This window comes from Cricetulus griseus, chromosome 10 (genome assembly GCF_003668045.3).
Source record: "Cricetulus griseus strain 17A/GY chromosome 10, alternate assembly CriGri-PICRH-1.0, whole genome shotgun sequence".
In the NCBI taxonomy this organism is placed as follows: domain Eukaryota; kingdom Metazoa; phylum Chordata; class Mammalia; order Rodentia; family Cricetidae; genus Cricetulus; species Cricetulus griseus.
The window spans coordinates 32039542-32061219 of NC_048603.1; the positions used below are offsets into that span (position 1 = coordinate 32039542).

At 41.3% G+C, this 21678-nt stretch overlaps 1 protein-coding gene across 1 annotated transcript in view; it reads right to left on the bottom strand.

Moving 5' to 3' along the window:
- Positions 1 to 21678, bottom strand: part of LOC103158800 (collagen alpha-1(XIV) chain) — a 208269-nt gene that overhangs the window by 85567 nt on the left and 101024 nt on the right. Inside the window, exons 20-25 of the mRNA XM_027431692.2 lie at positions 20815 to 20957; positions 15694 to 15823; positions 13859 to 13981; positions 12947 to 13096; positions 9585 to 9701; positions 1555 to 1701 (exon numbers count right to left, since the gene is read on the bottom strand). Coding sequence (XP_027287493.1) covers positions 1555 to 1701; positions 9585 to 9701; positions 12947 to 13096; positions 13859 to 13981; positions 15694 to 15823; positions 20815 to 20957 — 810 coding nt within the window. The remainder of the gene's footprint in view (positions 1 to 1554; positions 1702 to 9584; positions 9702 to 12946; positions 13097 to 13858; positions 13982 to 15693; positions 15824 to 20814; positions 20958 to 21678) is intronic.

The following is a 21678-nucleotide window of genomic DNA, read 5'->3' on the forward strand; positions in this document are numbered from 1 at the left end:
AACACTGCTGGTAAGAAAATACGTATTTCATTTTATTGAAGAGCAAAAAGAATCTCAGAGATGTTGAACTACCCAAGTCCATAATAGTGGCAAATAGTCTCGCAGAGATCCAATAACAAATGCTTGACTCCAAGACTCGAATACTACCAAAGACCTGTTGACTTCAAAATTATGTGATGCACATCCACAAAACTGAAATCCAATTTAAAAAATAAGAGAAAAAACACCAGATACATTTTACAGCCTTGGTAAATTTCAAAGGCAAGGTAATCAAAGCGTGGCAGGTAGAGAGGATTGTCTGTTACATAGTTTTATTCATATGAAGTGTGCAGGAAAAGAAAAGACAAAGTAAAGGGCATTGCATGGGGTTACACGTGATGGAAAGGGGAGAGAGTGTAGATAAGGTTTCTTTGAGTTGATGAAAATGCTTTAAGATGGGATGATAGTGATGGCTGTATGATTCTTCAACTGTATTCAAAATAACTGTGTTGTCACATAAAATGGATCTTAGATTTTAAGAGATATATAAGTCGAAACACATGTATAACGGTTAAATATATTTATTGTGAAATAAATTTTATGTATTCAAATTTTAGATGACTCTACTTATTATGTTTTAACCATCTTCTTTTTAAAAGCATCTCATTGTGTAGCAGTGGCCAGCCTGGAACTCACAGAGATCCTCCTGTCTCTGTCTCCTGAGTGCTGCAATCAAAGGCATGAGCTATGTCACATCAGCTCATCCAGTGTGTTTTAAGGGAATGTGCTGATTTCTTTCTTCATGGTCCTGGGGACTGGAAGGTCTATACAAGGTGGTAGTTCTTTCTAAATGCCATGCAGAAACAGCAGGAAATCTGATCACCCACCACCTGTTCATATACTCATCCTCAAGAATTTGATTTTAAATTAGGGATATTGAGTTAAGCATACAAATGCCATTGCCCTCAACCTGATACTATCAAATCTGTTTTATCCATTTTAATGGCTATGGCCTTCAGGGCAGGAATTTCAGATTAAAAGCCATCACAAGAGTCTGATACCCTCCATTTCTTGGAACATGTGGAAAGTACTTTGTTTTAATTTTATACTTTGCTTTTCCGTTCCGTGCATCAGATCTGGGCTCCAATGTGAAAAACAGCACAAGAGTCTGTTAAGGAGGAAATAACTCTAGGGTCAGCCAGTTGGAACATGTTGGCTCTGAGCCTACCCTCATTGCTGTGGTAAGATGGTATTGTTCTCAAACTCAGTTTCACACACCACATACCATGAATGCTTCTTGTGAACTTGGATCATAATGTAAATCATTGTTTCAAGCCTTTTGCCATCAGATGGCCTTGGTCTCTTGTGCAACATATAGAGAACGGAAATGAAAACTCACTGGTGACAGTATGGGAACATTGCAAAGAATTTGGGGTGAATAAAAGGAAATAATGTATTGTTCATACTCCTAGGCAGCAATAGCTATTACTTTTCTAAACAGAGTGAAGATGCGGATCCAGGTCAGTGTGCCATTTGCTCATAATGAGAGGGATCAGGAAAAGACATCTGACTTACGTGTTCTTTGCATGATGCTCACACTTGGTCCCTCAATCTCCTGGAGCTTTGTGTAAACACTGATTTTATATTCTGAATCTGCCTCAAGTCCATAGAAGCAATGCCTGTTTACACCTCCTCCCAAGGTGGATTCTTGTGTTTGTGTGTCTACAATTAAAGCAAAACAAAACATACATATATGACTAAAAAAAGAAATAGTTATTACGTTAATACTTAGCTTCTAAAATACATAATGGGAATAGTCACCATCTTGCAACCCCTGCATTTCCATTCATTTGCAGTATTTTATCTCCAGGTAAAGATTTTATATAACCACTGAAATTTTTTCCTGATAAAATTCTGTTTAATATGGACAAAAAATAAGGCTTATCATTTTAAAAATTGCCAAGTTCAAGCCTTTATTAGAAGAACTATTATTAGCTGGGCGGTTGTAGCGCATGCCTTTAATCCCAGCACCCGGGAGGCAGAGGCCGGCAGATCTCTGTGAGTTCGAGACCAGCCTGGTCTACAAGAGCTAGTTCCAGGACAGCCTCCAAAGCCACAGAGAAAACCTGCCTTGAAAAATCAAAAAGGAAAGAAAGAAAGAAAGAAAGAAAGAAAGAAAGAAAGAAAGAAAGAGAGAGAGAGAAAGAGAGAAAGAAAAGAAAGAAAGAGAAAGAAAAGAAAGAAAGAAAAGAAAGAACAATTATTGCACACAATTATATGTATGCATCTTAATTCACTAAATTCCCTTTTATTCAACTTGATTCAGCAGAACCTAGTCACATGATCACAAAGTGACATAGAAGGGCAGATCTTTAACTCCTTACAACTTAGCATCATCTAAGACACTGCAACTGGAATCTGTTCTCAAAGAACCATGCATAAAAGCTTGGGGAATTATCAGGGCAATGCAGGAGTCCCAGAGAGCCCAGTTTCTTCTCTGTCACTCTTGCTTTTTTAATTAATATTTTTGTGATGGGTTTCATCACAGCATTTTCATGCATATGAAGGAGAACGCTTGTAGATTCAAGATACCTTTATTCAGATAAATACCAGCCAAATGCAAGCCAGAGCTTGCCCAGGGGCAGCAAGGCAGGGAGGCCAGAGAGAAGGGGCAGCCAAAGGGGAAGAGCGCTTTCCATCAGCACGTGGTCGCTTAAGAGCCCATGGCCCATCATTCTGACCTCACCTTGACCACGCCTTGACCACATGGTCAGGCACACCTGTAGCCAGCACTTAGGAGGCATGGTTACAGTGTCTCCCTACATGCCTAAGTGTCATAACACTTTGATTTGAATCATTCCCCTTCCCCACTGTCCTTCCCTGTCCTCCTCCCTGTGGTCCCCCTTCGTCTCCTCAAATACACCCCCTTTGCTTTCATATCACATATCATCAATCACTCTGTCTTCTTCCACCTTGTTCCCACTGAAGAGTTCTTCCTCCTCTCTCATTGTCCCTTACCCATACTTAGCTTAGCTTGACCTTGAACTCATTCTGTAGCTAAAAGTAACTCTGCATTTCTGATCCTTTTTCCTCCCCCTTCAGAATGATGGGATAACAGATGTGTACAACCATGCCCAGTTTTGTGGGGTGCTAGGGATTGAACCCTGGCCCTTGCGTAGGCTTGGGGAACTTTGTATCCCCAAGCAACATCCCAATCTCCAGTCTTGATTTTTAGCTGACACCTACGTCATGTCTGTCTTGTCATGTCTACCATGAAGGAAATTCAGCAAGCTTAGTATGCCCTTTCTAAACTTCCTGACCGCAGTATGAAACCAACCCATTCTATTCTTTCAGCATGGACAAGTTGTTTAAGTGGTTTAGGACCACAGAAACTGGAGTATTGTCTCACAGTCACTGGTAATCAGGCTTTTTTAGTTCTACCAAGGAGTAGTGTTACAGACACCTGCTTAACACCATCGAATCTTCTGTCTGTACCACGCTGGAGGCAGGAAGAATGGTGAAAGAGTAACCATTGGTCCCTTCTCTCTTCCCAGATCTACAGTAAAACTGCTATTCTTATCTGGAAGAATTAGTGCTGTCCCCGGGGTCTGGAACCAGAGGGGTTGGATTAATTATAGTCATCATTTATTGACAGCCTATTTTATTCCAGGTTCCAAGAGTGCTCTTCAGTGATAACCACCACAACAAATGACTGTGGGGGACCCCAGGGAGTCTGCTTTTCTTCTCTTATCTAAGGTTGATCTGCAGTAACCTTGGGGGAGCTACTGGCTGCCTCACACCTAGGTGCTATTTCCTCATTTTTCCCTCATGCCAACAAGGCCTGTTTACAAATATGTAGATTATATGCATATTGCCAGGGACTTAAGAGCCTGGACTTTGATCTGAGTTACTTCCTAGGGCACTGCTGCTGATGCTATATAAGTCAACTCTCCTCTAAATAAAATTGGCTTTCTTCTTTCAAGAGTGACCAGCAAAAAAAAAAAAAAAAAAAAAAAAAAAGAGTGACCACTGGCTGTCTTGTCTTTATTAATCCGCAGATCCCTTGCTCGAACCTGTAAGCAGTAGTAGCGCTGGACGCTACAAATGACAACAGCCAAAAACATGTAATTATTATCATGTGCCAAGAGCTATCCTAAAGATCTTTATGTGTATTAGTCCTTTCTATTCTTACACCATTTGTAATTATCCTCAATCTAAAGACAAGAAACAGGAGGCCAGAAACATTAACAAGTTACTACAGTCCTCAGCTCAGGCACAGAACTGAAATTTGAATTCAAATTATAAATTCAGGTCTCAAAGGGAGTCACTTTACTGTCTACTACTACATCATAAAATAGTGTAAATTAAAGACTCAATTCTTCAAATTGAACAGTCTGAGAGTTGTGTAGTGCTCACTAGCTAGAGACCAGGTAAAGGATCCTCATAAGTCCATGCTGGCTTCATTTGGTTTTAAGTTCTGAAACTTTCAGAATTTGTCATAGTATTCATTTTCCCCATAATGGATGACAGACTGGAAGGAAGAATCAGTCTTACTGCAAAAAGAACAATTATTAAAATTTCCCTCTAGGGGCCAGCAAGATGGCTCAGTGGATAAAGGTGTTTACCACCGAATCCAAGGACTTGAGTTTGATTTTTGGAATCCACATAATAGAAGAATGGACCCAGCTTCCACAAATGGTCTTCCACACTTGCCGTGGCATGCAAATGCTCCCCCCTTCCCCCCCAAATATACAAATAAAATGTAACTTTAAAAACTTCCTTGGGATTAATTCTAGATTATATTCCATAAATCACGTCTTTGTTTTCCTAAAGACTTTTTTAAATGCGTGTGTATGTGTGTATGTCTGTGGGAGAGTATATCGTGTGGGGAGCGGTGCTTGAAGAGGCCAGAAGAAGGTATTGGATCCTTAAGAGCTGGAGTTACAAGTATTCTGGGAACTAGCTCAGGTCCTCTGCAAGAGCAGCAAGTACTCTTAAGTGCTGAGCCCCCTCTCCAACTCAAATTGCAAATGCTTAATCAAAGTCTTACAACTGCTTCTTGCTAGGAATTTAGAAACTGCTGTCAAAGGCTTCATGGATTCAATTTACTACATATTTTGTTTAATGGTTAATAAGAACCATCTACTTCTCCAAATATATCACTTTAGAAGCCTATTTTTAAAAACAACATATACAAAATATAAAAATAGATGAATTAACTACTAACTGACAACATCAAAGAATTTGCCTTTTAGAAAGTAAGACATCTAGATAAACTTTAATCTTAAATATTTTAATCTGTATCAATATTCATATATTATAATAAACATTAGTTTGAATTTTGGCTACGGAAAGATCTTGACCTTTAAATTAAAGTCATTTGGTAAATGACATTTGAAATTCATTTTTGTATATTATGAATATTAAAGAATTTTAGAAGTGAACTTTATAAAGTAATACTTATTAATACATTTGCACTGGGCTGAGAGTGTAGCTCAGGGCTTCTCTAACACATGTGAGGCCTGGGGTTGACCCTCAGCATTACAAAAAAAGAAAGTCAAATATATTTATTTACAATTAAATACTATCTACTTAGTTATTTCTTATATATCACATGTAATGATGAAGTGAAAAGCACTGTTACTGGGCCAGCAAGATGGCTCAACTGGAAAAGATGCTTGCCTAGCACACCTGCTGACCTGAATTTGGTCCCAGAAGTCATTTAAACGTGGAAGGAGAGAACCAATGCCACAAAGGTGTCTTCTGACCTCCATACAGCCCCCCCGCCATGTGATAATAACACTAAATTAAAAAATTATTACCATTTTATAAGATTATATTTTACTGTGAAAGAAACAAATTTACTGAACCCAGTGCGTGGCTTTGCTCATATTTCAGTTTACCCTATGGTTCCAATGCTCAGAAACCCCCAATAACTGCTTCTTTCTGGAGCAGCTGCCTAGAGGTCTCTGTAAGCTGCCCACAATACAAGCATTTCCTAAATCCTATTCATGAAGTATAAAGATCGATGACCACAAAAGCTTCCCAGGGATTCTCTATTTCTGCCATTTCCTATTTATCATAGATACTTGTGTACTTTAAAGAGCCTTGAAAATGGAATATTAATGGCCTTTACTGCAGAAAAAATAATAAATCTATAAAGCCTTGGAAAATTGGAATGGGCACATTAAAATTACTGCCAAATAGTATTAGTTTGACTCCCAACACTAACAAAGAGGGGTTCCATGAGTTGGGGTGTACACATGATGCCATTCAAGTCTAATGGCTTTGCCTTAAAGGAAAACAAAATCTAAACCGATTGGATGATGACTAATCTTTTCAGTCCCTCTGCCCAAAGTAGAAAGTTAATTGAGTTTCCCTTTTTGGAACAGGATAAAATGTTCGTTCTCTGTGTATTTATTTCTAAGAAACAAGGTAATCAAAATTCTCTGGATTGTTATCATGTTGGTAATGACGTCACCATCTTGACTCCCCCAACTCACTGCCAGAATGCCTAGAGTGGCTGCTGAGAGCCACATGCAGAGGCTATTAAAGCCCTGGGCAAGGATCTTGTGAGAATTTTGTGACATAAATACTTTCTGTCCCTGGGTCTCTCAAATAACCCAACCTCTAGTCACCGTGCCTGCCAGACAGTTTGATTCTGAAGTAGGCTCTAAGTACATTTCTTTTGAACCTTGGTCTTTGGTAAGGTAGATTACTGCAATCTTCTTTCCCAGATAACAGACACTACCACAAAGCTGGCATGTGAGCACCTAAAAGGAGAAAAGAGGGGGCTCCCCCTCTGCTCTTTCCTAAGCAGTCTACAGGAATTCACCAAGTTATACAAATTAGCGAGGAGACGCTATCCGGGCCTTTGTGGCAGGAACTCCAAGAGAAATGCTGCATCCAACCTTAGCTGCCACATCAACTGGAAACAGACAGAAGAGGAGAGCAACTGTGGATGTGAAGTGAGTTCTCTTGGGGTCGGAGTTAGCAACTAAAAGTCTCTCACTGTGGTCTATGCCAGAATTAACCAAAGCCTATTCGTGAATTTGGCAAATGGATAACTGGCAAGTTTTATTTCAGTCTTTCCCCAGAGGGGCCTTGTCCTTCTCGTGATCTTTCCCCGACTCCTAGCCATAAAAATGTCATAATGTTTACACAAGCAGATGTACTGTTTTTGCCAGCCTTGAGTGGCATCCTTCTCTCTTTGGATCCATCCATTCCCTGATTTGTACTTCTAATCTGGACAGCATTAAATACCACCCTGCTACTCCTGGCCATTGCCACCAGACACTGTCAGGGAAAGAGCCTGGTCCAACCAGTCTGTTTATTTCATCCCTGTGCACTCAGTGACAGATTTAGGGGCATGTGATCAAACCAGACCAGCATGACTCAGTTTCTGGACTTCTGGTGGAAACATTGAGAAAGAAAATTCTCTTTCGCCACGCCCATGAAGCTAGAAGGATGACCCACTGGAAGGATGTGACTCAGGACGCTTCGGGAGCCCACTCACGGAGCCCGGATGAAAATGCAGAGTCGGAGGGAGCAAGGCTCCATCTTGAGGACACTGCTCAAACACCTGATCCAGGTGTGCCTGAAGCCAGACTCAGCCAAGCCTCTCAGTGCGGAAGCCAAGAAACCGACCTTTGCCTTAACCCTCTTTATTTCTGTAAATGGAATAAATAAGCTTGAATGGTGCAGCTGGAGAGTTTGCTTACAAATCCTTGGAAATGTGTGGGTAATTGTCACAGTGAACAGTTACAAACGAGGTCATTTTGGACAAGCTTGGAGAAGAAAGCTGACAAGGATCTGAAGTTCCAACAGAGACATCTTTACTGATGTCACATCGGAATAAAGGTGTATATATGATCAGGCCATGGGGAATATATAAGGGAAAATAATATGTACTCTGTCAGCACTAGAAATGTGACTGGGGCATTCAGCAATAAGTGGGTCTACCATAGAACTTTCCCCTAACATGGGAGGAATCAGGCTCCATTTCTCCCTCCTAGCTTCCTCTGGCTGGGGCAGAGGGAGAGAAAATTTGCAGAAGCGATATATGTAACCGATAAAATATATTACATGTTCCAAACCTGCAATTCAGTCTCCCACGGGAATGATGGGCATGTCCCCACAAGTCCTTCACGGACAACGAGGCAGAGCAGCAATCACATTTCTCTGGAAGATGAAGGTGCTCCATCCCATTCTTCCCCACTCCAAAGAAGAAACCCAATCCTTTGAACTCAATTCTATCAGCTAAAATATCAGACTTGCATTCCCTCCAGCTACCCCCACATTCACCAAACAGTCTTTTCGGCAGCCCTCAATTGGAATATGTTGCTGATAAATGCCATTGGATGAGAGGCAGCTGAGTTAATTCGGCTTCTAAATCCCTCAGCTACAAATGCTGAGGGCAAGTAAAAGAAACAACACTTCTGTACATTCTTACGACTACAGCCATTCAGTCTGAAAGGTTTCTGGCAGCCTGGAAATAATTCTGCGGGAGTGTGAAAGATTCACAAATTCTGACTCATTTTGTGGCCACCAAAGGCCTTGGCTTCATTCAGAAGTCACTGTGGCTTGGGATTACCAGATCAATAGTTGTACACACTAACCATATCTTCTGATAGAGAAGCTCAATGCTTCTCTGCAAATATACTAAAATCTTGAACAACAACAACAACAAATCCTCTAAATGGTTTATTAAGCTAAATGTCATCAACATAAATGCTAAAGTATTTTTATAGAATATAATGACTATCTACAAGATTTATATCTTTTTTCAAAGTTCTTCTTGTCTTCGTTGTTTTTAATGAGGGCAAGGAGAGTTTTTAGTATTGCAGTATGAGAGCAACATTTCAAGTGATAGATGTTCTGAAGAATTTTCCATGAACAACTTGCTCACAGTGATACGGATATTTGGCATCTCCTCCCGAATGAGAATGTGTTCATCCATTACCACTAAGGCAAAGGAAATGCTCAGGAAAACATGCCATTGGAAGCTGGTCACCATGGAGTGGATAACACAAAGCTATCACCGGTTACTTGTTTCCTGAGAACAATGGCAGATCACACTGTTTAAGAGCTCATTGCTGAAAAGCATTAATGGATGAGAGATTACATGCATGTTCTCAGTGGTTACCTCATAAAACCTTACAAAAAATGCTATGGTAATATCTCTTTCTTTCTTTCTTTCTTTCTTTCTTTCTTTCTTCCTTCCTTCCTTCCTTCCTTCCTTCCTTCCTTTCTTTCTTTCTTTCTTTCTTTCTTTCTTTCTTTCTTTCTTTCTTTCTTTCTGGTTTTTTGAGATAGGGCTTCTTTGTAGCTTTGGAGCCTGTCCTGGAATTCACTTTGTAGATAAGACTGGCCTCAAACTCACAGAGATTAGTCTGACTCTGCCTCCCGAGTGCTGGGACTAAAGGCATGGGCCACCACTGCATGGCTTACATACAATATTTCTTAACAGATGATGGAAGCTCAAGTGTTAAGGTCAGCTGATCTGATACATGCTGCATCTCTGAGCCCTGAACACAAAGATGCAACTTGTCCACAATGGTTTGCTCAGAACCAAGCACACAAGTACTTCACGGAAGTCTACTTACCCTGAAGCGATTCTAGAACTATCCTATAGGCTGTGGCGTGGCGATGTATTTGCCACCGAGCACACAAGCTTGTTGTTTCAACCTGATTGGCTTGGAGATCTGTCACGCCCAAGAACACTGTAACGAAACAGAAAATGATGTCACACTGCAGGCAATGCCACAAATTATTCCTAGTTCTGGAAGCAACGTGTGGCCAAATTCTCAGTCGGAGGACTAGACTCAGAAGCAGGAAATTTATCAACCTACAAAAAACTGAGGAACAGAAGATAATTGTTTTATCATTTAAATAAATGCATTCAAAACAAGGTTTATGAAGCAGTCTGATATTCATAAATGAAAGGGACACATACACTCATGAGAAAAGGTATACAATGCAATGAGTACTCAAGTAATGGGTGGTGTCATGGCTTCCCTTATGAGATGTGCCTTTACCTGTTCCACAACGACCACGTAACGCAAAGTAGCACAGGATGGACTTACAGGGGAATGAGACAGCCATGACTTAAATACACAAGAAGAGCAAGCCTGCACACACACACACACACACACACACACACACACACACACACACACACAGTGCCTTCACAAAGACAGCACTGTGTGAAAGGTTTGGTGACATTTGTCCTTTTGTGTCAGGTTATTGGCCGACGTGTCTAAGCTCATACACTTTGTTGAAAATGACAGGATTCATTGTTAATTGTCAATAGATTGTCATTGTGATCTCATACAATTAGAGAAAGAGAGTTGCTACCAGACACTGGGGACAGTGGGGAGGCTGGGAAATGGCAGAGAGAGGCTCCTTAGCTGTTCTGAGTAAAAGAGAGAAATGAAGCCAACTGTCTCTCACACAGTAGGGTTATCAAACAGTGAGGCTGCTGTAGCTTTTAACAATGTACTGCAGTTTTTGGAATCAAAGGAACAGCAAATTTTGAATAGTCTTACAAAGAAAGAAATGATAAACATTCAAAGTGACATATGATAATTATCACAATTAGATCTTGTGAAGTACGCAAGTACTAAAAAAACCACAACATATCCTACAAATGTGTGCAGTGATTAATATTCAATCAATATTAAATAAAATAAAATGCAAATTAAAATAAAACAAAATGCAACTGAATAAAAATGAACGTTTTTCGAAACTTTCAAATGTAGAATTTGCACATGTAATAGAAATTATTTAACACCCTTGGATTCCTTTTCATCTTAGATGCTGATCTACATGGAAGATAATTTGAGGAAGCTGTGGAAAGGTTTAATCAGGGTAATATAAAAGTAAGCATTTGGTGTTTATCATTTCAAATCAAAAGCAAAAAACTCACATTGTTTTCCCAGATGACCTCTTCCTTCCCTATAATTTTTCTCTTATGTCGCCATGTCCCTTGGCTAACTCAAAAAATGAGTTGGTGGCACACGCCTTTACTCCCAGCACTCAGGAGGCAGAGGCAGGCGGATCTCTGTGAGTTCGAGACCAGCCTGGTCTACAAGAGTTAGTTCCAGGACAGTCTCCAAAGCCACAGAGAAACCCTGTCTCAAACAACAACAACAAAGAAATAAACAAAAAACCACCATTATTTGTCATTGTGTGAGGTTGTATTCTGCTTGGGAGAAAGACCAAGCAAAAACTGTCTAATTTTTACTTAATGGATAGGAATATAAAATAATTTGATATTCTCTGTTTTCAAAAATATGTTTGGAATGTTCAATATACCAATGGAGAGTTTTAAAAGGAAGAGAAAAAAATACAAAGTGAGAGAAGTACACAAAAAAATGGCAAAAAAAAATATTCTGGAGATGCAGCAAGTGGTGAAGACATAAACGTGAACCAGAGGGGTAAAGAGAAGACAGAGGAGGGAGGAGGCATGGTGTGCACTGGGGAGCACTGGTGTGAAGGGAGGGGGCTCTGGTGTAAAGGGAGGGGGCTCTGGTGTGATGGGGGCTCTGGTGTGATGGGGCTCTGGTGTGATGGGGGCTCTGGTGTGAGATGGGGGCTGGTGTGATGGGGGGTGTGATTCTGGTGTGATGGGGCTCTGGTGTGATAAGGGGAGGGCTCTGTGTGATGGGGGGGGCTCTGGTGTGATGGGGGTTCTGGTGTGATGGGGGCTCTGGTGGTGATGGGGGCTCTGGTGTGATGGGGGCTCTGGTGTGATGGGGGTTCTGGTGTGATGGGGGCTCTGGTGTGATAAGGGGAGGGGCTCTGGTGTGATGGGGGAGGGGGCTCTGGTGTGATAAAGGGGGGCTGTGGGTTGCTGTCACAGCAGAGCAGAGGAACATACTGAGTGACCATGCAATACCCCAAACAATGTCATCTCAATCGTCAAGAAGAGACAGAACCACAGGCTAAAGGCGTCCCAGAGTACACAAGTGCAGAGAATTCATTTTTGTGTTGTGTGTTTTGTTTTGTTTTTCTTTGTTTTGGAGACAGGGTCTCTATATTATGTACCTGCGGCTGTCCTGGAACTCCCAGAGATCTGTCTGCCTCTGCCTTCCAAGGGCTGGGATTAAAGGTGTGTGCCACTACACCTGGTTTTGTTTGTTTTGGTTTGGTTTAGTTTGAGATTTTTTTGTTTTGTTTTTTGTTTGGTTGGTTTTATTTTCATTTTGTTTTGTGATTTTTGAGATAGGATCTTTTTATGTGGCCCCTGCTATCCTTGAATTCAAACTCAAACTGGTGATCCTCCTGCATCAGCCTCCTAAGTATTGAAATATCTCCATACCCATAGACAGAAATCACTTCTTTTGAGATGGAGTTTATTCAGTATGTAATCTTCAATATGTCAAGATAGTCCAAGAAGAGAATTTAGGAAACTTCCTCTCATGAAACGACCAGCCCTACAAAAAATATAAGGTAGCTTAGAGCCTGGTCTTGCAAAACCCAAATTATTGGAAGACACTATTTATCTAACTAATCATTCAATTTGAGACCAAAAATGGTGTGGAGTGCTTGTGTGTGTGGGGGGGGGGAGAAAGAGACAGACAGACAGACAGACCATGTGCCTTGGTGATGGGTGAGAATATTTTGAGAAAAAGCAAACTTCTCCTTGGCCCAATTTTGACTGGCATTGGCCATGTCAGAATATGGGCTGCTTGGAAAAATTCACCTAATTTGAAAGGGGCCAACGGATTTTCCAGAGGGAAATCCTATCTGCAACCATCAAGCTGATTGGAAAAAGCAGCTGCTGGCATCTGCCTGCCAACTAGGACTCTGGACAGCCCTGAGAAACCACCACACCTTTCTTTCCACAGAATACCATCCAGAAACGGTAATGAGGAGGGAAGAAAAGCCAGCAGTTGAATCACAGGGAAAAGCAAGCACAAAGCCACTGGTGGTGCTGAAGCAAGCAGCCATAGATCAGGCTTACGAGTTTTCACGAGGCCATTCAGAGCATCGCTGAAGCCTGTGGCCTGGGAAGCAAATATCTTCACGTTGTAGTCCATTCCACTGAGGAGATTTGTGATAACAATGGTGTTGATGTCAGCACCCACGAAAGTTTCCAGAGTTTGACCAGGAACTAGAAGAGATAGAGTATACACTATAGTCACTACACACAGGCATTCTTAGGGAAAACTACTCAACCGACTCTTGACAGTTGCCCAGGATGCTCCAGCAAGCAAACAATAAGGCTGAGGCTGGAGTCTAATATCAACTGTCTCTACAACTACAGATTTTAAATGAGCTATGATTCCCTCCTACTCCTGGGGAACCCAGCTTTCCTTAGACTGCCTAGGCTGAGATTAGGTCAAGGATGCACACCAAGTAGATATTCTATTTTGTTCATTGATACGCCTGCTAACTTTCCCCATGAGGTCATCATTTCATCCTTCTAATAATGACTACCCAACAAGGACCATACTAAAAACCCCTTCTCCTCAAAAAAGACAGGAAGCAATTCTTAGCTGTTTAGTATATGAGATCAAACACTGAGAGAAACAGTGCCCAAAATGATCGTAAAAGATACTTGGTGTCAGTGATTTGCTGGCAAGCCTCATCACTTGAGTTTGACACCTAGAACCCACTAGCATGCTCTGGCAAAGAAAACACACACACACACACACACACACACACACACACACACACACACACGCACGCACGCACGCACGCACGCGCGCGCGCGCGCACGCACGCACGCACGCACGCACGCGCGCACGCACACATTCAACACGGAGCATGCACCCACGCATGCTCACATGTGTACACACTATTTGAAATGCAACTTAAAAAAGAACTTTAAATATACTTGAGATATCTACCTGTGTTTCTGAGAGGAACTTACCGCTCACAGGTTTGTAGACAATCCTATAGCCCTTCACAGGAGCAGATGGTGGGTCCCATGTAATGCGCAACCGGTTGTACCATTCTTCTGAGACCCTTAAGTTTTGAGGACCGGAGGATGGCACTGTGTAGATGGAAGAGGGAAAGTAAAAGGTTTGATATAGTCCCCTTCTTGGTGACCTTCCCTTGTTGCCAATGAAATCTACGTTATTTCCCTTCAGAGTTAAACACGTGTGCAGGTGAAAAAGCAATAAAGTTCACGGTGATGAATGAGCTTTATCTGAGATCCAGAGGTTCATTCAAAGAATGATGGTTCTCTTTTTAATTAATTTTAACTAAAATTAAAATTGAGAGATGCTTATTAAAAACTTCAACCTTTGCACCAATGTGGTCCACATACATCAAAATGCACGTGTCTGTCCGTACTGAGGATGCTACTCACGAGATGTAACTGGTGATTATTCTTGATGGTGAGAGTCGGAGGAATTTCTGCTTCTCTCTTTATAGTGACTTTGGTGAAAACCCACATACAGCAGTAAGCCACAGACCTATTTGTCACTGATGATGGATTAAATGGTCACAGATGTTTTTAGACCCTCTTTCCAGTAAGAACTGGAAGTCATAGGTCTCTGTTTGAATCTGGGTGGATTCTCTGACTACTGTGTTAGCCACGGACTTCGAGGTAGTGGCACCCTCGGCAGTGTTCCTCTTACAGGTCAGGGTCACCATGTGATAACTATGGAGAGCTCTGACATGAATTGAAAGAGACGGCTGGACCTTGTAGCAGTCCTCACCAAGATGTCAGGCATGTAGTAAAATTGTCTTGGACCTTGCAGACCAACCCAGCCACAATGTGATTACCAGAGTGCAATGATAATTTATGTCACTTACATGGGGCAAAAGAATTTTCCTAGCAAGAATTTCCCTGATTTCCTGACCCAGAGCGTCAGAAAATACAATAAACATCGTCACCGTTTGAAAATCCTGGGGTGGTCTTTATGTAAGAATAGACATTAATAACAGCAAAAAGACAGATTAAGAGTTAGGTTGCTGACTCCTCATTTAACTATGGTCAATGCATCTTAAATGTTTTAGGGTACCTCCTTGGGACCATGTGGTACTGTCAAAAGCTAACATACAAATCTGAAGTGTATAGATGGGCTCCCAAAAATTAAAACCTCTGTGGAAAGAAATAAGTCTTCCCTCTTTTTAATTGATTATCTCAGTAATTCTGTTACAACAAGAAGAAGCTGACTAATTTGAAACATCAGAGGTTGCTAGGGGGTGGGTATATGAGCGAAACAGTACTACGAAGGGTAATGCCAGCATAAGAAACTTCGGGAGGGGGGAGATATAATTGCTTTCTATTTTCTACTGTAGTGGTGATGGTTACATGAACCCATGCATGTGTTAAAACTCACAGAACTGTAAGAAAAAGAAAGCACACTTGCCATATGGTTATTTAAAAAATAAAACTATGCCTACAAAAAGAAATGGGGAGGAAAAAAAGAACAGGATGGCACCACAGAGACTTAGATTGTCGTGGTCCCAGGAAATGTGAAGAAAGTTCAAGGGCCTGAGGACTCTACCTTGGTGAACCACCAGGACTGGGGATGAGCCATGAGTCGTAGTTGAAAGGTCAGTTCTGTTGCGTGTTTCAGCTTTCACAGAAAATAAAACAGGAGCCCACCAATGCCCAGACTGCACCGTTGATGGGTGTGGAGTCAGGATTCTGACACTTTTCTGTCCCTAATCTTTTGCCCTTACATTGCACTATACTTTACCCATCATAGGTGGTAGGTAAGCTAGTGCCCAAGGAGGCAAAGATTGACTTACATGTTCTCCCAGGAGCAGAGACGCTAACACCTTCTCCGGTGGTGTAGATGGGAGTCACTGTGACTTTGTATTCAGTGTCTGGAATTAGAGTCTTCAGAAGGACATCGTTCTGCGTTCCAGGCACCATAACCTTGAAAGTAAAGTAAAGAAAGTAAAGTACCATGACCTTGAAAGACCTCCTATTCCCATTGACCTATGAACCAGGTGTCACTATAGACATTCTGAAAGCAACAGGAGTGAGATAGGCTTTGAGAGTGATGAGAAATGGAAAGGCAGTCATGCAAAACCATGCCCCTCCCCAAAACATTAGTCTATAATCTCTAGTACAGGAGGATTAACTCCCTAGAATATCTCCTCTCAGTGTCTTCTCAAAATTTGTGGGGAAGACAGAATGACCATCTGTGTAGCCAGCAGGTGCTTACGTTCAAAATGTTCATTCTACAACACAGCTTGCTGCTTATCTGCTCTGAAATGGCTTGAGCATCCTCTTGTGAGTCCAGCCTCCCCTATTTTCCTTCCTCAGTGATAAGCTGACCCCAACATTTTCTTCCTTCAATTAGAAGGGATGGATGGCAGCCAAGAGCAACAGAACCAAGCACTGTGAGCCAAGTTTTTTTTTTTTTTTTTTTGAAACATATTTAACAGCAACACTAAAAATTGCTGCAGCTTCCTTACATCTGAAAGGAGATGTCCTTCCTACATCTGGATCCACTCCCCTTCTGTCAACTAAAGATGCCAGAAAAAAGAAACCCAGAGGCAAGTGGGACCCCTCACCAACTAGTGTGCAACGTGCCACGTGGCACACAGCACATCTTTGGCATTTCCAAGAGACTGTTCTGGACCACATCTACACTACAAAGTACTGTGCTTGTGTTCCAGCAGTTAAATTCTGGCACTCTCTAGGCTGTTGGGAACTTAATAATCACTGGGAAAAAATGTCAGGATATAGGAACTGACCCAAGGGGACTTAAAAGAGTCACAAGACCAGGACAGTCAGAGAGCTTTTCCATTCCACGACTGGGTGAGATGCCAGCAGGCTAGGCAATGCTGTCTCCCTCTGAGTGAAGGAAGGAACCCATCCATCATGAAGTAAGTCCTAACAAACCTTGTGGTGAACCCAGAAGCAGCTATTGCTATGATTCAGCTAAGCTCCAATGTGTCTTGTATATGACAAAGGAAGTCTGCCTTAGGTGACAGGGGTTTTGCTCGTCGTAGAAAGGGACACTGGAATGTACAGGTTATATCGTGTGGGATCTTGCAAAGCAGTTATAAAAACAGCAGCTCTGTTTTAATCTAGAATGAGTTAGTCGACCCTGGTATGAAGGAGGCGGAAGACAGCTGTGGGTGCCCTGACCTGTATTGCCCCATCGGGGTGGCTTCCATAGGGGTATCTCTCTTCAACAGAATGCTGGAGTAGAGCCCAGGCTTTCATTCCAAGCTGTCTAACAAACCACCCATGTAGACAGTCTTTAAATAAGGTCTCACACTGAGAAGCATATGGTCTTGGTGTCGATCAAATTTAGCCTGCGGACTACTGTAAAGCAGGGAGACCACTCTGGAGGATTCCCGCTGCTTGCCAGAAAGTAGTTGCTGTAGTTTTTAACAACAGCCCTCATTAAGCGCCAAATGTTTTGTGCCAGGTGCTACTAGAAGAATCTGAATCCATTAAGTTACTTCATCGTGGCCATAACTTTTAAAGTAGAGATATCACACTCGTTTTGTACATGTAGAAACAGACACACATGGCTCAGTACAGAGGCTATATTGAAACCTCGGAGGTCTGATGTAGGCCTCGCTGAACCTTTGGGGTTTATGCCATACAAGCATGAAGAACAAACCTTTTTCGTTTTTTAACCCTACTATTCATTCCCAAGAGTAAAATGGAAATTCCCTCTAGGGTATGCAAACTTCATTCTGTTTGGTCTCTGCTTGTTTAAGTAAAGGAGAGTAAAATTATGTATATTAATAGAAGCTCCTACTTAAAAATAAATGCTGCAGTCACAGCAGATGGTGTTTTTAATTTTTAAGACAAATCTATGAAAGATGTCCATGATTAAATGGGATGCAAACGCCACAAGGGAGCTTCATGTCTTTAATTTTTTCTGGCATGTAACTTTTCTTGTCTGGTTCTTTCAGAGCTGTCTGGATCCCATACAACAAGCTGTGAACTGCAGAAGAAACTGGAGTCCCTGCATTTTGTTGAATTTCCCACTTGCAAAATTCTACTTTCGACCATGAACTCCATACAGTAATGATGGATGGTGCAGAGTGGTGTTGGTGGTATTGTTTTAACTCCATCCACTGTTAGAGGTGTGTATCAAATGCAATAAAGGTAAATTCATAGAAAAGTGGTCCCACTCTCGGATGGTTGCAACGATATTCAATGGCTGTCAAGGTTTTCAAAACCTTAATCTTCAGAGAGCAGAGTTGTGGCTCTTAGGCGTCAATGTGGGTCTTTTAATAATGGGAAAAACGATTGGTTTAAGGATATAAAACTGCAGTTGGACAAAAGGCATGGACTCTGTGATGTCTTGAGGTCTACTGAGAGCATGATAAATATGCTTGATAACAATATGCTATACTTTAAAAGTTGTGAGATAGTATACTTTAAGTGTTCTCAAAACAAAAATGATGAATATATGTGATATAACATGTTAATTGGTTTAATTTAGCCATGCCATTGTGAACATACTGTATTGTGTATCATAATTGTGCATGACTTTATTTATGAGCTAAATAAATGAATGGAAAAAAAACTTAATCTTAGTATCTGGACTCCTCCCGTGGGAGACTAAGGCACACTCTAAGTAATCCCTCTTTTGACAATGCTCACCAGTTAGAATCCAGTTTGTGGTTGACAATGACACACTGGCTGTAGGATGCTGGATTCCCTACCAGCCTTTTCCAAGACAGACACCTCTACTCTGACAACAAAACTGAGGTCACTGTCATTGGTGTTTCTTCGTGTTTTGGAGCACTGTGCAAGTCGGTCCTTATGTAATATTGATAGCTATTTTTCTATGTTGGAGTTCAGTCTTTTTTCTTTGGAGTATTTGGTAGATTTGACTGTGCCCACATGTGCAGACATGTTTCATATATCCTAACTGCTAAATTCAGTTCCTCTTGCTTTCATCTGATTTACAATGTTATATGTGTATACAGTTCTCCAACCTGAGTATTGTCTCATCCCTTTGTCCATGCAAATACAATCAGCTTCAGCAGTGAAATGAAACTTGAAAAGATGGTAAGAGAAAATATATATTAAGACACTACATCATTACCTGTAGTAGTAGCATTTGATAAAACACATCTATAAATTTTCAATCCTCAGGCCAGTCTATTAATTCATAAAGTGCCTGTAAGTTGCATGCAAGAGTCTAATTTAATTAGGAATTTAAAGGAGTTAGGAATTCGAAGTCTCCCACTAGGATACCTTTTACATGATAGAAAGCCAACACTCCATTGCACAGTAAACTTATCAATATTTTTCATCACCTTTAAAGCTTTGTTTAGCTGGGACAGACAAAGATTCTTTATCTTTGCCCCTTTATTTAGGTGCCCAAGTTTTTCTAATATAAATAGTTCTAAACAAAAGAAGTTCTCAGAGGGTCCACAATCTAGAATCCATCCAAAGTAAATGTTATTATTATTTCAGTTTTCAGAGTTTACAAGTGCACGCTTGAGATTAAATTGTTACTTTTTCCAAAGCATCAGGAGTTAGCACCAAGAGGCTAACTGTGCTTTTTGAAAACTCAAAGGAAAGCATCTCATGCTGAGAGGTCTCTGTGGGTCCTTATTTTTAGGAACAAAATTATAGTAGCAGTTTAATTATAGAGAAAATAAAATGACCAAATATCATATTTAACTTCTTAAACTTGCCAATCATGAATCGTTTGAAATGTATTTATTGTCAGAGTGAAATTACAGTACAATCTGAATCAAGTGTCTGTTAACTTTCCAGAAACACTCTCATATCAACAGCATGAACCTGATGGCCATCCACCATGCACAAGACCCTGGAGGCCACCACTGTGCCCTGTAATGAATGTTTCTTCCATCACCTAGAAATAAATAATGTTGGGCTCAGACAATTGTTTTTTTTTTTCATCAAAGTCTTCATTAGTTAAAAAAAAGCTCCAGGGTGGGGAGGGGCAATGTTATTCTTGATCAGTGGTGAGTTTTAGAGATTTCCTCCCTAGAATATTAACATGACACAGCAAAGGAAAAGGTTTAAAGATGATATATGATAGTAATAAATAGAGTAGATGCTGTAAGACAACAAACACCTTCTGCTGAAAACTGGAGCTCTCTCCTTTGTCTGGACACACGTATAATGATCCCTAAGGGGACAATATGCTATGAACTAAGGACACCATGATTAAGAGTGTACCAGGTTCGCCACATAGAAATGCACGCAGAACTTAAAGAAAATGCATCACAAATCCTTGAGAAGAGATACCCATGATTCAGAATAAATGAAAAATGGTTAAAAATAAGCTCAAAATGAGTTGGTGTCAGTGAAAAAAAAATGGTAAATGGTTAGACTGCTCTTGTGTGCTTTTCTTAAATGCTTTACAGTAGACTCCCAAGAGCAAAAAGAGTTTAACCCCTGCCTTGAACTTTTACACACACATCTATCTGCACACATGAATACAAATACAAGTGTGCAATGTCATTGGTCTTGTCTTGATTTAGTTTGCTTTTGAAATGCACAGGATCTACCTATTGCCAGCTGGTCTCCAACTCCTAAGTTCGGCTCATCCTCCTGCATCAGCCTCCCTAGGAACTGTAGGCCCATGCTACCATACCTTCCCTAAGAGCTCTATTATAATCCTATTTAGGTTAGCAGATGGACAAGGCAGCAAGAGCAATATTAGAAGAAAGTTGCAGAGGCGTGCTTAGCTTGAAGCGAACTAGGTGGGGCGGGTTTTAGAGTTAGAAACGACATGACTAAGCCAACAGTGAAGTATGGATTGAGCAAGACCGTTAGCTTCTGCAGACATGGAGTCAACAAGCAGTGGGCAGGAAAGCCTGTGCTCATCGGCACTGACAGCCGTGATAGCTCTGCCAACAAAGGCTGTGGGACTAGTGGTCAGCCATAGTTATACAGACTGCTCCTACCACTTCTTCCATGGGGTCCCCTTGGGCTGTCAGGTAGGTCACCCTAAACTGCTCCACATTGCTGTCAGAAATGTCCCATGTGACCCGCAGACTAGTAGCCGTTTCATCATCTACAACCAGGTTTCTGATTCCTGTCTGGAGAACTGGAATAAATAACAACCACATATTATAGCACTTGCAGCCCATCACAACCCAAAATAAGATGCAGATACTATCTGTGGAGTAGCATCCGGCATCATTCAATGCAGCCCTATGAGGGACACCTACGTGAAGCAGGGGCTCCATGTCCGTGGATGGGACAGAGAACTGAAGGAAACCACTGGACGAAACCCGAGAGGGAGCATGGTCCTGAGGACCCCATACTAGTTATCTCTTAGGGAAGTGGGTTTGGGGTACCAGAGCTCACCACTCTCCAGTGTGATGCAGCATCCAACATACATCTGTCCAACTGCTCCCCTGCATGTTTTACCCCTACCTACTCAAGAGCAACTCCCCAACTCAGGCTGCCTTTCTCTTTTTCAGCCCACACAAGTTATCTTTTCCCACACACATTAATTTTTTTCTGGGATATTTGCCCAAATTTCTTCACCTGTGTTCACCGGAACATTCATCTTCATCTGCAAAGGTGTCTCTTCACTCATATGTCCCTTTTTAAAAAAAAAAAAAATTCTCTCTCTACACTCACTTCCTCTCCTTGTGCCATCTCCACTGCCTTTTTCCTTTCTCCTCCTTCATTCACTCATAAAAACATTCCCAGCACCTGTCTTTAATGTCATATTATGTAGGCCTTTGACAGATCATGATTAAGTATTGAGGGAAAAAAAAGTAAGAATGACCCAGAGTAGTTAGGATGCTTAACTGATA